Source organism: Apium graveolens, chromosome 9 (assembly GCF_009905375.1).
Source record: "Apium graveolens cultivar Ventura chromosome 9, ASM990537v1, whole genome shotgun sequence".
Classification (NCBI taxonomy): Eukaryota; Viridiplantae; Streptophyta; class Magnoliopsida; order Apiales; family Apiaceae; genus Apium; species Apium graveolens.
In genome coordinates, this window is record NC_133655.1 from 247,226,183 (window position 1) to 247,238,392 (window position 12,210).

The 12,210-nt window shown below is 31.0% G+C and overlaps 1 protein-coding gene and 1 pseudogene across 1 annotated transcript; both read right to left on the bottom strand.

Moving 5' to 3' along the window:
- LOC141687117 (thioredoxin X, chloroplastic) lies at positions 1-5,007 on the bottom strand. The gene is made up of 2 exons (XM_074492281.1): positions 4,576-5,007; positions 1-423 (listed from the first exon to the last, which is right to left on the bottom strand). Exons 1-2 carry the CDS (start codon positions 4,927-4,929, stop codon positions 217-219), a joined length of 561 nt encoding a protein of 186 aa, XP_074348382.1. The 5' UTR covers positions 4,930-5,007; the 3' UTR covers positions 1-216.
- Positions 5,008-7,624: 2,617 nt separating this feature from the next.
- LOC141686119 (lon protease homolog 2, peroxisomal-like) lies at positions 7,625-9,274 on the bottom strand (annotated as a pseudogene).
- Between the last annotated feature and the right edge of the window lie 2,936 nt (positions 9,275-12,210).

Below are 12,210 nucleotides of genomic sequence, written 5' to 3' on the forward strand. Positions count from 1 at the left end.
TTCACACAAAACATATCTGATATCTGCATTGCATAAACTATCGGAACAATATACGAGTCCTCTAGTAATGCAATTTTACATGGATATTTATTGCTGATACAAAGATATACTGATATGATATCTATGTTACAGGAAGGCCTCACTTTACAGTGTAAGAATAACTTAATGAACAAATTTTACCAGCTTCCATATCCATTCGTTACAATATTAACAAAATTAGGGTACTGATACAGACTCCAGGAATGTATCAAGATACTCCTTTATCTTGGCTTTTGTGATTGCACCTTCCCTCCTGCTCTCTGGTATTTCTTTCCCGTTTTTGAATATAATCAAAGCTGGAAGTCCATAAACCTTGTACTCTGCAATTAACTGAGGGTTCGAGTCGTGATCAATCTTTACTACCAATAACTGTTCTTCAAATTCCTGAAAATAACAAAGGACATCAGATCTGTACAGAGTTTGAAATGCTTACTACAAGCAACTGAAAGGAACATTTAGCAGAAAGCAAGAAAGTTGCAACGGATTGAACTTTAATTTCTCTATGAATCCTTAAATTTCTTTTGCTTAAAGATCTAATATACAGGGTCAAAGAGCTAAAAAAGCATTTTCTAGCAGAGGTTACACCAAGTACCCCTGCTCATTGGATATAAACGGCTTCTCTCTATATATTTGCTCTCATATCTTTGAAATTTAAAAAGCTTACTAAGCAATCCAATTGACTGATAAGAAAACATGCCTGATCTTACTAATGTCAGCAGATATAGAAAGATATGAAGGCCAAAGTCGATAATCTGGGAACTTTTCAATAATTGGTAAGTATAGTTATCATTGGTAAATTCTTATTCAGTGTGACTATTACTTCAAAAAAAAGGAATAAAAAAAAAATTAACTGCTACACAATCTATATGTAGTCTTATTAGTCTGCATTTTACTTTCAAATATGTAAACAACACACCTGATCCTAAACTTTTTGGGCCTGACCCCTTCAGAATATATGTTAATAATTCAAAGTGAATACATTTTTCAATTACGACTTGTCTCTGCATAAATTATAGAAAACAATAGTTCTCATCTATAGTTAAGAATATGTCAAGCTTTCAAGAGATTTAATGTTAATGAGTACTTGAACAAATTATCATTGATAACCCGTGTGAAGCACGGAAGGAGAGTATTTTTCAAATTAATTTAAATTTATAAATAAAAATATTAAATTAGTGTATTATATTTTATTTATAACAAAATAATTACACAATTAAATCGGTAAAAAACAATTAAACCGACATCATCATAACAACTAATTGATAATAATACAATTAGTGTATTATATTTTATTTATTACAACATAATTAAACAATTAAATCGGTAAAAAAGAATTAAATCAACGTCATCATCTACTAATAGAAAAATCAAAATAAATAGTGTCAAATAAAACTTTACAAGATTATGTTATTGTGCAACTCGGCAGGGTTATAAAAAAATGCAAAAAAATGGAGACAATTATGAGGATAAATTACTTGAGGAGAGAAATTGAGAAATGGGAGAAGGCAAGAGCTCTGGATTTAATGTGGTGTGGTACAAATGATTGAATGAGAATTAAAACTAAAGAGCTCACGGTGGTTATGTCTTAAATTGAACAAAAAAAATTCTTTTTTTTTTTCACCGTCAATTTGAAATTTTTCCTTGGCATAATTACAAAATTTCCAAATTTTGGCCCCTAGGCCGTTTGCCCACTAAACTACCCTCAGAACCGAAATAAATCTTAACAAATTACAACTCCCTATAAGAAAGTTCACAACTATGTTATTGCAATGAAAGTAGACTTAATTTATCATTAACTAATATAGCCAACAATGAATTTGCATGTAGCAAATCCTGAAAAGATAACATGCTTAGATATGCTCTATCAATGGTTTAAACTTCTGCTAATAAATAGGAAATATGGATTCAACAGACATTTTCTAAAGAGAAAAGGATATTAAGCACAAAGCCAGAAGAAACTTTCTAGAAGGATTACTTTTGAAGTAAAAATTTAAAGGTGGAATAGGTTTTGACAACACTAAATAATTTAATTAAGATGTCAAGGTAAACTGTCCTAAAAAGCTGACTCTCTTGATGGTTTATAGTATAAAGATACAAATCTCAGATCATGAACATCAATTCCGGCTATACCAGGTGGTGCTAAATAATTTTTCTAAATATAATATAACCTTTATATAAAAATATAAATAAATATTCAACTATAAAATTTGTAAATGTTCATATCCTTATTAGTGGTCATTTGGCAAATCTGAATCATGAATTATTAATATATCTGAATGATATGAATGAATCAAAAATTTGAATGTTGAATGAATAAGATTATTTGGTATACATTTTCTTTTATGATTTCTGAATGATTAAATTTTGCAATTAATTATTAAATTAAGTATAAAAAAAGTACAAGATTTAAGAATCTATATATCATTGAAGGTGGGATGTAATTAAAATTTTAAATTATCAATAGAGTTTTATGCTCCTAGTTACGTTCTCACATTATATAAATCACCTAAGTAGACTCCACCAAGTAGGAATTTTTCTCTTATCAATATATAAAAAATAATTTTAATTTGTTACGGATAATAAGTATATTAGAATAACATATATCAAGATATTTGATAATATAATTTTTTTTAAATAAGTGAATAATCTTTATTAAATCAAAGAATTTAATTTATGGAATTTTTGTCTATTAATATTAAAACTATTTTTTATTACTCCTTCCGTCCTTCCCAAATGTTTACATTTGGGTTGGGCACGAAGTTTAAGATAAAGGATAAAATAGTGGAGAAAGGTTAAAAATACGAGTAAAGTAATGAGACCGATTAATATTATATGTATAAAGTTGGTATAGTGGAGAGAAGTAGTAAATGTATTTATTTTAAAAATTATAAGAACTTTACTATTTTTTTAAAAAAATTGAAATTTAAACAATTGGAAAGTAAATCCTAAAAAGTGTAAATAAATGGGAGGGATAAAGGGAGTATATATATAAATTTTAGTGCAACAAAATATAAGAATGAATGACAAAATAATAATTATTACTAAAATATAAAAAATTGAAAAGAAAGATTAAAGGGAGGGCAGGATTGAGAGCACATGAACCATTCGGAAACAATTTTCCATATGGATAGTTAAGTGACCTATGAATGGTTCAAATGTGAATTTTTTTGAAACAAACAAACTGATTGTAAGAATCGGTCAGATTACCGTACATTCAGAATCATTCCTGGCCAAACAAATGGGGCCTTAGTTTCAATTTTTATAAAGTGAGGTTTAATTAGTTGACTGCAAACATCATTTCATTTATTATCATATTGATGTGTTTACATTTATTTAAATTACTATTAGTTTTGTAAAGTAATTTTCATATACATTCATATTACTGTGTTTATATACATTTATATTTATATACACATTTAACAATATTAATTTTAACTATTAAGTTGTTAACTTTTTTTGAAGTACTCAAATTGTATCACTTAATTGCTAACACGTAGAACAGGATTACGAAACAAAACAGAATAGAAAGTTTTACTCATCCATGAACAAAAAAGAGCTCTCTGTAGGGTTAAATTATTAAAAAATAAAACATATTAAGAGAGGAAATGTAGTATATTGCTCAACAGTAGTATATACATGACAAACAAAAATTGAATCTTTTTGTAGCACTTAGTAATCAAATTTGAATCTCTTGAAATTCATATTACATGAAACTCGTCCAACTTGATATCTTGGCAAAACATTAAAACTAATGCAAAATAACTAAAACTAACAAGAAACAAATTGAAAAAAACAAATTATTAAAAATTAAAATTTTAAGGGCTATAATAAGAAACAAACATAAATATATGTTTTTTTCTTAATTTGAAGCGGTAAAAGAAAATAAATTAAAAAAATAAAACAGTATGAACAAAAGATGGAGTAGAGTGTGCATTTTCATTTAGTGAGTTTCGTCAATACATCAATCAGTTAAAATAATATATAAATCCAATATATTTTATATAAAGTATATTATAGACTTTTCTGCATGAATAAGCTTCACTTAATCACCATTTTTTTTTCAATTCATTCAATCATCATTGTTTGCACCTCAACGAGCATTTCAATTTTCACACAAATTGGACATCTCTATCAACAACTAATAAAGTGTGATTAGTTGATATATAATTTTTCATCTAATAATATGTAACTATCATCGATCTAAAAAACCTGGAATATTTTGTATCACATTACTAACTCCAAAAATTTTAAACACATAATGAGTCATGAATCGCTGGTGGTTTACAATTTTGAAATTGTACATGATATGAGCATGCAAACTGATGTATAATTCTGTTTTCTAAACCAGTAGAGAAGGAACAGATTGTACAAAATGTCAACTTAACAAACAATTCTAACTAATCATGCTAATTGCTACAAGTCTACAACAAACAAAGGCAACTTCTAATTTCAACTAAGTCGTTTCAATTAGATATTTAAATTCATACCAACAAGAAATTTCATATTCACTTAAAATGACAAAGATAGAAATCAAACCTTAGCCGCCCATTCAATAACCGGAGAAATCAAGCGACAAGGACCACACCAAGTGGCAACAAACTCAACGAGAACCGGACGATCAGACTTCAACACAACATCGGAAAACTCAGCTTCACCAATTTCCGAAACACCGCCGCAAGTAATAGACAATTTTCCTCTTCTCCGAGAACCTAAATTCAATAAGCTTCCGTTCATGCTTTGTTGACGGCGAAACAGAAGCTTTTTCATTGAATTTCTCGATGGCGGTGGAAATAACAATGAAGTGGCGCCGGTGCCGGAAAATATAGCCGGACGTATTTGAAAATTGGGGAGGAGATTTGAAGTTGAAGCCATTGTTGTAGTAGTCTCCATTATCGGAGAAAAAAGTAAGTAAAATATTTGAGTTAGTTAATTTTTGGGGAACAGAGGAGATTATAGTTGTGTGGTGGTGCATATTTATTATCCTCTGTGGTCACAACAAAGCGTACAAATGTTATTTTTTTCTTTTCTTTTCTTTTGAAAATAAGTATTGTTCTTATATAGACGACCTCTGCTTCAATTTTTTTTGCACGAAAATGATTTATAAAAAAATTATTAACTTATTCGAGTTATAATATTTTTAGGTTACGACTATATTTTGTCAAATATTTTCTTTTAGAGAAATTTTGGTGCTATTAATTCATGAGTGAGTTATACGGGCTAACACTTACAAATGAGATTGTGTTTTTCATGATTATAATGGATTTTTGAATTCTCATTTCAAAAATACTACATATTCCATCAAACAATGTTTCGCCGTGAAAAAATTATTCAATAATAATAATTTTGATGAAAAAAATATTAATTTGATAAATTTCTATATATGTTTGTTAATATTTAATAATTTGATAAATATCTTATGATTTTTCTCTCGATAAATTAGTTTGAATATCAATAAAAACAAATCTAACAAATACTAATTTGGATTGGACATAATTGAAAATACATAATTCAACATAATAAATTTAAATAAAAAATGAGAAAATAAGATACTCGACATAGTGTTGATTTAGGTGACCATTTAAATCAATCTTAAATTAGCTAAATCCCGTTTCTACTTCTTTTTTTTATAAAGGAAATAAATTTCATTGATTTATATTAAAAATACAATATATGGGGCAGAGTTTCCTTTATTAAAAGCATGACATCTAATAAAAAATGTTAGGTCACACACACATTGTAGAGGGGTGAATACATTATAAAGTACATTCAAATCGAACTTTAATAACTCAAGTAACAGAAAACAAACTTTATTGAAACAATAAACTCTGTTACAGTATGGAACTGTTACCTCTCAGTGATGAACAAATATCACGAGAGCTGTTAGGGTTACAACGATTAATATTTTCGATAATGATAACACTTATAGTGTAAACCCTATATCTGTGTTTATATACTACATAGTTACAAGATAATTGCTAATTGATATGGAATATAATTCTGCTTCCTAAAATATATCAATCAGATATCTTTTCTTCCAAGTATTATATTCTTCGTAGAATTCCTTCTTCATGCATATCACTTCTTATATTTGTCTCGATCTTCTTTCCTTTAATCAACTGATGTCCTTATCTGAACGTCCTTCAGTACTTAAGTTCTGATATCCATCTTCTGATGATTATCTCCTGATAATATAAGTACTGATATCCTTAAGTCCTGACTTCCAGTAAGTACTGATTTATCCTGTTTAAGTAAGATCTGAAAACTAAATATAAATCATATTAGTCATGACATTATCAAATATATCTAACAATCTCCCCCAACTTATAAATTAGGATAATATACAAGTTTAACAAATATTTGATGATGTCAAAAATATTAAGTACAAATGCATGAGAATTAGACTAGATAACTACAACTTACAGTCCTTAAAGCTTTACCAATCTTTAACTTCTGATAACAACTTCAGTCTGTACAAATATCAGAATTTAAGCAGTTGTAAATCTTGACTTGGCTTCATCTTCTGATCTCTCTGATGTCAGGAGTTGTTCTGAGATAGTTCTTCAACAAACATCTCTCAGCATATCTGAGTTCATCAATCATCCTCCTTTTAACATCTTTAAGTTCTGCAGTATCTTCACCAATTTGAAAGATTGCAGCCCTGAGATCATTAATCTTAGCTTTTCTTATATCCCGATCCAGTCTGATCAAATATGCCTTATCAGACTCAAGATTCACTACTAGAAAAAGTAGAATCGACATCGGCTAAAAACCGATGTCTATGAACAAAAAAATCCGATGTGTTCGTGGGTGATGTTAAAGACCCCCATTTAACATCGGTTTTAAACTGATGTTAAAGAAGACGTATAACATTAGATTTTAAAGATGTTAAATTTCTAATGCATATCTAATCTTCATATATTATCATAATATGATATTTTTATCAATTTAAACATATGCGAGATAAGCAAAATATTTCCATTTACTCATTAAACTGATGTTACTTATACCAGTAACAACGGTTTGAAAGATAAACCGATGTAAACATAACTTTTGACATCAGTTCTTTATTTCAAACCGATATCTATTGGTCATAAACCGATATCTAAAAACTTTATAACATCGGTTTTTTATTTTAAGTTTTTGTTGTTATAGTATTTAACATCGGTTTTGTTTGATGCAACTGATGTAAATGTTCAACTAAAATTGATGTATTAAGCTTTAATAGACATCATTTTACACTGCAATGATGTATGTACTTTTTTTATTAATGCACATTTTAAAATTAATATATTTTTTAGTTGCAAAACTTCAGTTATCATTACCAAATCACGATGATAAAGTCTTACAATGACGAAAAACCAGAAACATATAATTTTCAAAGATACAACAATAACAATCCGATATCTATTTTAAAAAATAACAACCAAAGTAATTTATATCTTTACTATTCTGAAAAAAGAATAACAAAACTCTTCTTTCTATCAGATGTATTGATGTGTGCGTGCCTTATCGTGCCACCGTGTACTTCAGTCCCTCCCATGTTTGGATTCTTCCAGCTTTTGTACAAATCCTGGATGAGCTCCTCCTATCTATAGGCTTGGGCACAAACCAATACAGCATACTTCGTAATCTCAGGCCAATCTTGGGATTCAACAATCTATACTCAAGCAAAAAACCTGGTATTAAACGAAAGAAACAATAATAGATAAAGAATAATTGAACTGGCCGGATAGACAACAATATTAACTTATATCAAACTTGCCCAATTCCATAATGAAGGCATTGTAAAAATGCGACAAGAAGAGATCAGTTTAGGCATATAGAAATTCTAACTCTATTCTCTAAGATGAGCGTCTATCACGGGCAACCACAAAAGGTTAATAAATAGACAGAAACAGGCAGAATATGCACCTTATCCTTAACACCACCAACAGGTAAAACTAGACCTTGTAGTGTCATTTCCCTTGTCATTGTTGTATCTGATCTTACTTTTGTCTGACTAAACAGTAACACCAGGACTGTTAAAAGGGCCACACCTGTAGAGGGACCATCTTTAGGTATCGCACCAGCAGGAAAATGAATGTGAACATCCCGTCCTTCCAACAGATTTATTTCCTTCGTAGCGGCGAACTTAAGCTCAGTGGCCCTTGATCTTACCTAAATTAAGAATCACACTAGGAAAGAGTATATGTCATGTGAAGTAATTTTATACATCTTTTGGTAGTTGATCTGTTCTTCTTGAAACTTTATAGTGATGCTACAAATAAATTATGCATTGAGAAAATATATATACGACACTGACATGACATGACATAATAAAACACGCATCCAGAACCACACATAGAAAACATTAATATGAGTAAATGAGTATCTTATAAACCATTTTTACTTCATGGCATTATACACAATACCAAAATACCATTACTGTACCGAAACACATAATAGTTTTACACAACTTAAATCCTGTCTTGATCCGGAATAAAATGCCATAATCTCAAGAAATATTTGGAACTGCTGTGTCATGTCTAGAATATGGTACCACAACTTGCAAGTAACTATAAATAGATGCTTATTGTCGTATTCTCTTAATAAGAAAAATTGACCAAGACTCAGATCAGATTTACTTTTCTGGGAAAACGTTAGCTTAATTTATATATATGCATCTGCTTGGCATAAAAAAATGTAACAGATTTACCCAAGTAAGTACAATCTGCGCCGATTCTTTAATAACATCACCAAGTTGACCAGTGAGATGCAGGTCACCCTTCCCCGTCATAGACGTAGCTTCCACAAATTGAACCTCTCCTCCGAATACAGTCCATACCAATACAACTGATAAGTGATATCCCAGGTGCTGCAACCCGCTCTCCAGTTTCTGTGTCATCAAAGCGTGGAGGCTGCATCAAAGCGTAGGAAAAAAACCTCAGATCTACTAAGCATAACAGATATACAACATATAAATCTATAAGAGAACAATTAAAGGTCCGAGAAGAGGACAAACATTCAGTAAAACTCGACCAATATGCTTTTGTCTGTATACAAGTATTCCTATATTAGCTAGTTCCAAACACCTAAACCAGCAGCTGACAAATAATTCCACACATGCTATCTTAAACACGAATTTTTATAATTGAAGATAAATGATTACCCTTAATACTTTTTCCAGCATGGATTCATTAAAAACTAATGGTGAATTAAGCCTGAAATCGCTTGACATCTCGTGATTGTCACCCATCATTCCATCATTTTAACATTGAAAATTGGTTGTTTATATACAGAACATCAAAAAATACAAGAGGTAGAGCCACCAGGCTTCAGCAAATAATAACAGAATGTTAGTTTCAAGCATCTCCTTATTATGACTTATTAAATTTATAACAAAGTAGTAAGTTTCAAACAGTTAAATATGACAAGCAGTCACCAAACTATTTTGATATCATATGGAACAACATCTTCAGCATTAACCGTAAAAGGAGGTGCCCCAGGCCTCAAACTCACTGGAAATTCAGCATCTCGTAGTAAAACTTAATCAGCCACTCAGGCCACACAATGCTAACTGAAACATCAAGATACCTCATGTGAATAAGTTGATAGCATGGACTCTATTGATACTGCAAAATCTGATGCATACCGCAAGGCCAAGGAAGCTGTTTCAGGTTCCACCTACAATATAAGTTGTGTTTCAGGTTGCAAGTAAGATATCAGAAAAATAGACATAATGAATAAGCAATTAAGCATAAAAGCACCTCACCTGATCCACCAAAGCATATAAGACATCGATGATGCAGGGAAGGCAGCACAAACCGTAATGCTAATGACGCATGCCAGTGTCATGCAAAACACAATAAAGAATATATCAAAAGCCAAATATATTATACAAAGCCTGCGTTAAGATCACATATAATCACTTATTTAGATTTTATTATGATAGTTCAAATTTAAGGAAATAGTATCAAAACGAACCAATAGAACCAATAGAGCTGCGGGGATTGCTCAACTAAAGCTTGCCCATCAAGGGAGACCAATAAAACCCAAAGATCCACCACACAAAGGAAAACATTGTATTTGCTGATTCCAAATTCTTCACTACAGAACTAAGAATGAAAACAGAGTCAAATGAGCATATAATATATTAACTCCAAGAAATTACCTCAAACTTTCCGTAATAAATTGTGTTTATCTCGTGCATTTACTCTATATATATAATGTAAGAATACAAGTATTTGACAGCAAGGTTCGGGTGTATAAACCTGACTTATCATAGCTCACAGATTCGTCTTGAATATAACATTAATGTTATGGACAGAGCTAAAAACAAGGAGAAAAGATGAGTACCCTGTCCTCCGACGACCGTAATTGAAGGTAACGCGTCCCAGATAACAGGCAACAGGCTTTCTTCACAATAATCACCATACTAGTTCTTTGTAATTCACATTCAATAAAAAATAAAAACACAACAAAAAAACTAAAACAAAAGTGTAAAAACAAAATAAAAGAAAAAGAGACACAATCAGTTATATATATAACTCTAAACAACAACAAATCTGTTAAAAAGCTAAAAATTGAAATTTAAAAACCACTTACTAATTCGAGCAGAATAAGGATATATAACAACATAGATAGGCCGATTGGAACTTCATCTGCACCTAGTTAACACAAATCGAACGATTTATTGAAAACAAGAGTTAGGGTTCATGTAATTGAAAGATATAATTCAAATTAGGGATCTTAATTGCGAGTTCTTGGTTTCAATTTGGAAAGTTAGGTTTTGAATTTAGGGTTCTACGTTGAGAGTTCATAAAGATGGGTGGAGAGGGGAAGTAAGAGTGATGGAGAGAGAGAGATGTTCTTCCGCCAGATAGAGAGAGTTTTGATAGTTTTGATAGCTTTGATTTTTGATTTTGTGTTTTTTTAAATGTATATTTGAGGATAAAGTTGAAAAGAGGGGGAAGAGTTGAAAATAAACTAAGGCAAAACGGGGGAAATTTAAGAGGGAATGAAATTTTGGCTAGGGGGAATGGGGAAGGCGCGCTGCTGAAATTTTTTTAACAGACATTTAACATCGGTTCTTCTAACAAACTGATGTTTATAAGCACAAAAGACATCGCTTGCTTAAAACCGACGTCTAAAATACTTTTTACATCGTTGAAATAAGCAACCGATGTAAAAGAGGCGATGTCTATTCTACTTTTTCTAGTAGTGATTGAATTCCACAGCCCTGTAACCCAGAAAGGTAGTTATAATCTTAGCAGTGTTGGGCTTCATTTCAACTATATCACCCTTGTGATCTCTGTACTTTGGAAGATATGTGCTGTCAGACTTAACAAAATAAGCCTTTTCTGTCTCTGAATCTGATACTTCAAATAGTTTGCAGCACTTTCTGTTAATCTGTCATTCACTTGAAGTAAGAATAATACATGCTCCAGTTCTTCAAAATACTTCAATGGAATGGCATTTTGCCTTATATGATAAACCCTACCATCTGTCATGAAGTACAACAAGATGTGTTCTTTCAAGTAGGTATGGTAAACTATTTGTACAGATTCCAGTTGATTCAATCTCTCAGGAGTTGCTCCTATACCTGTTTCACTCAAGGAAGTTGGATCATTGGTAGTGTTCTGTATTCTTCTTTCATCAGCACTTTCCAATCCAGTTTTATCTCTTGCTTCCTTTCCAGTAACCACTCTTGCTTCAAAACCACTTGCAGCAGTCTTCAAAGGTTGAGTCTGTTTTGCTTTAGTGAATCCTGGTAGGAGTTTTTTTTATTTATCTTCTGATATCAAGTTAACTTGAGCTATGTCAGAGGTTACTTGTGTAACGACCGAGAATTTTGCGTCGTAATTAAGAAAGTAAAGTATGTGTTATGTGATGAGATTATGTGATTAAGTGGTGATTATTTGTCTTATATGTATACTAGAGTTAAGGAGCGTGGATAAAAATGTTCCAATTTAAAGAGTCAGCTTAGAAGTCAAGCTGTGGTTTCGGGCCGTCAGGTAGAACGGAACCCGTCCTAAAATGGAAATTAAATAATATAAAATGTGAATTATATGTGAAGTAAATGAATGAAGTATTTCGTCTTAAGAGACATGTTGATTGACAAAGGTAATGAGAAGCGTATTCGAAATGCTGAGCGTCGGGCCGTCAGGCTGAACGTGACCCGGTACGCGTAAA

Excerpts from the sequence above, each read along its gene's own strand:
- LOC141687117 (XM_074492281.1), bottom strand. The coding sequence starts at position 4,929 with ATGGAGACTACTACAACAATGGCTTCAACTTCAAATCTCCTCCCCAAT. Across the intron at positions 424-4,575 it reads TTATTGAATGGGCGGCTAAG|GAATTTGAAGAACAGTTATT; the intron begins GTTTGATTTCTA and ends TGTTATTTTCAG.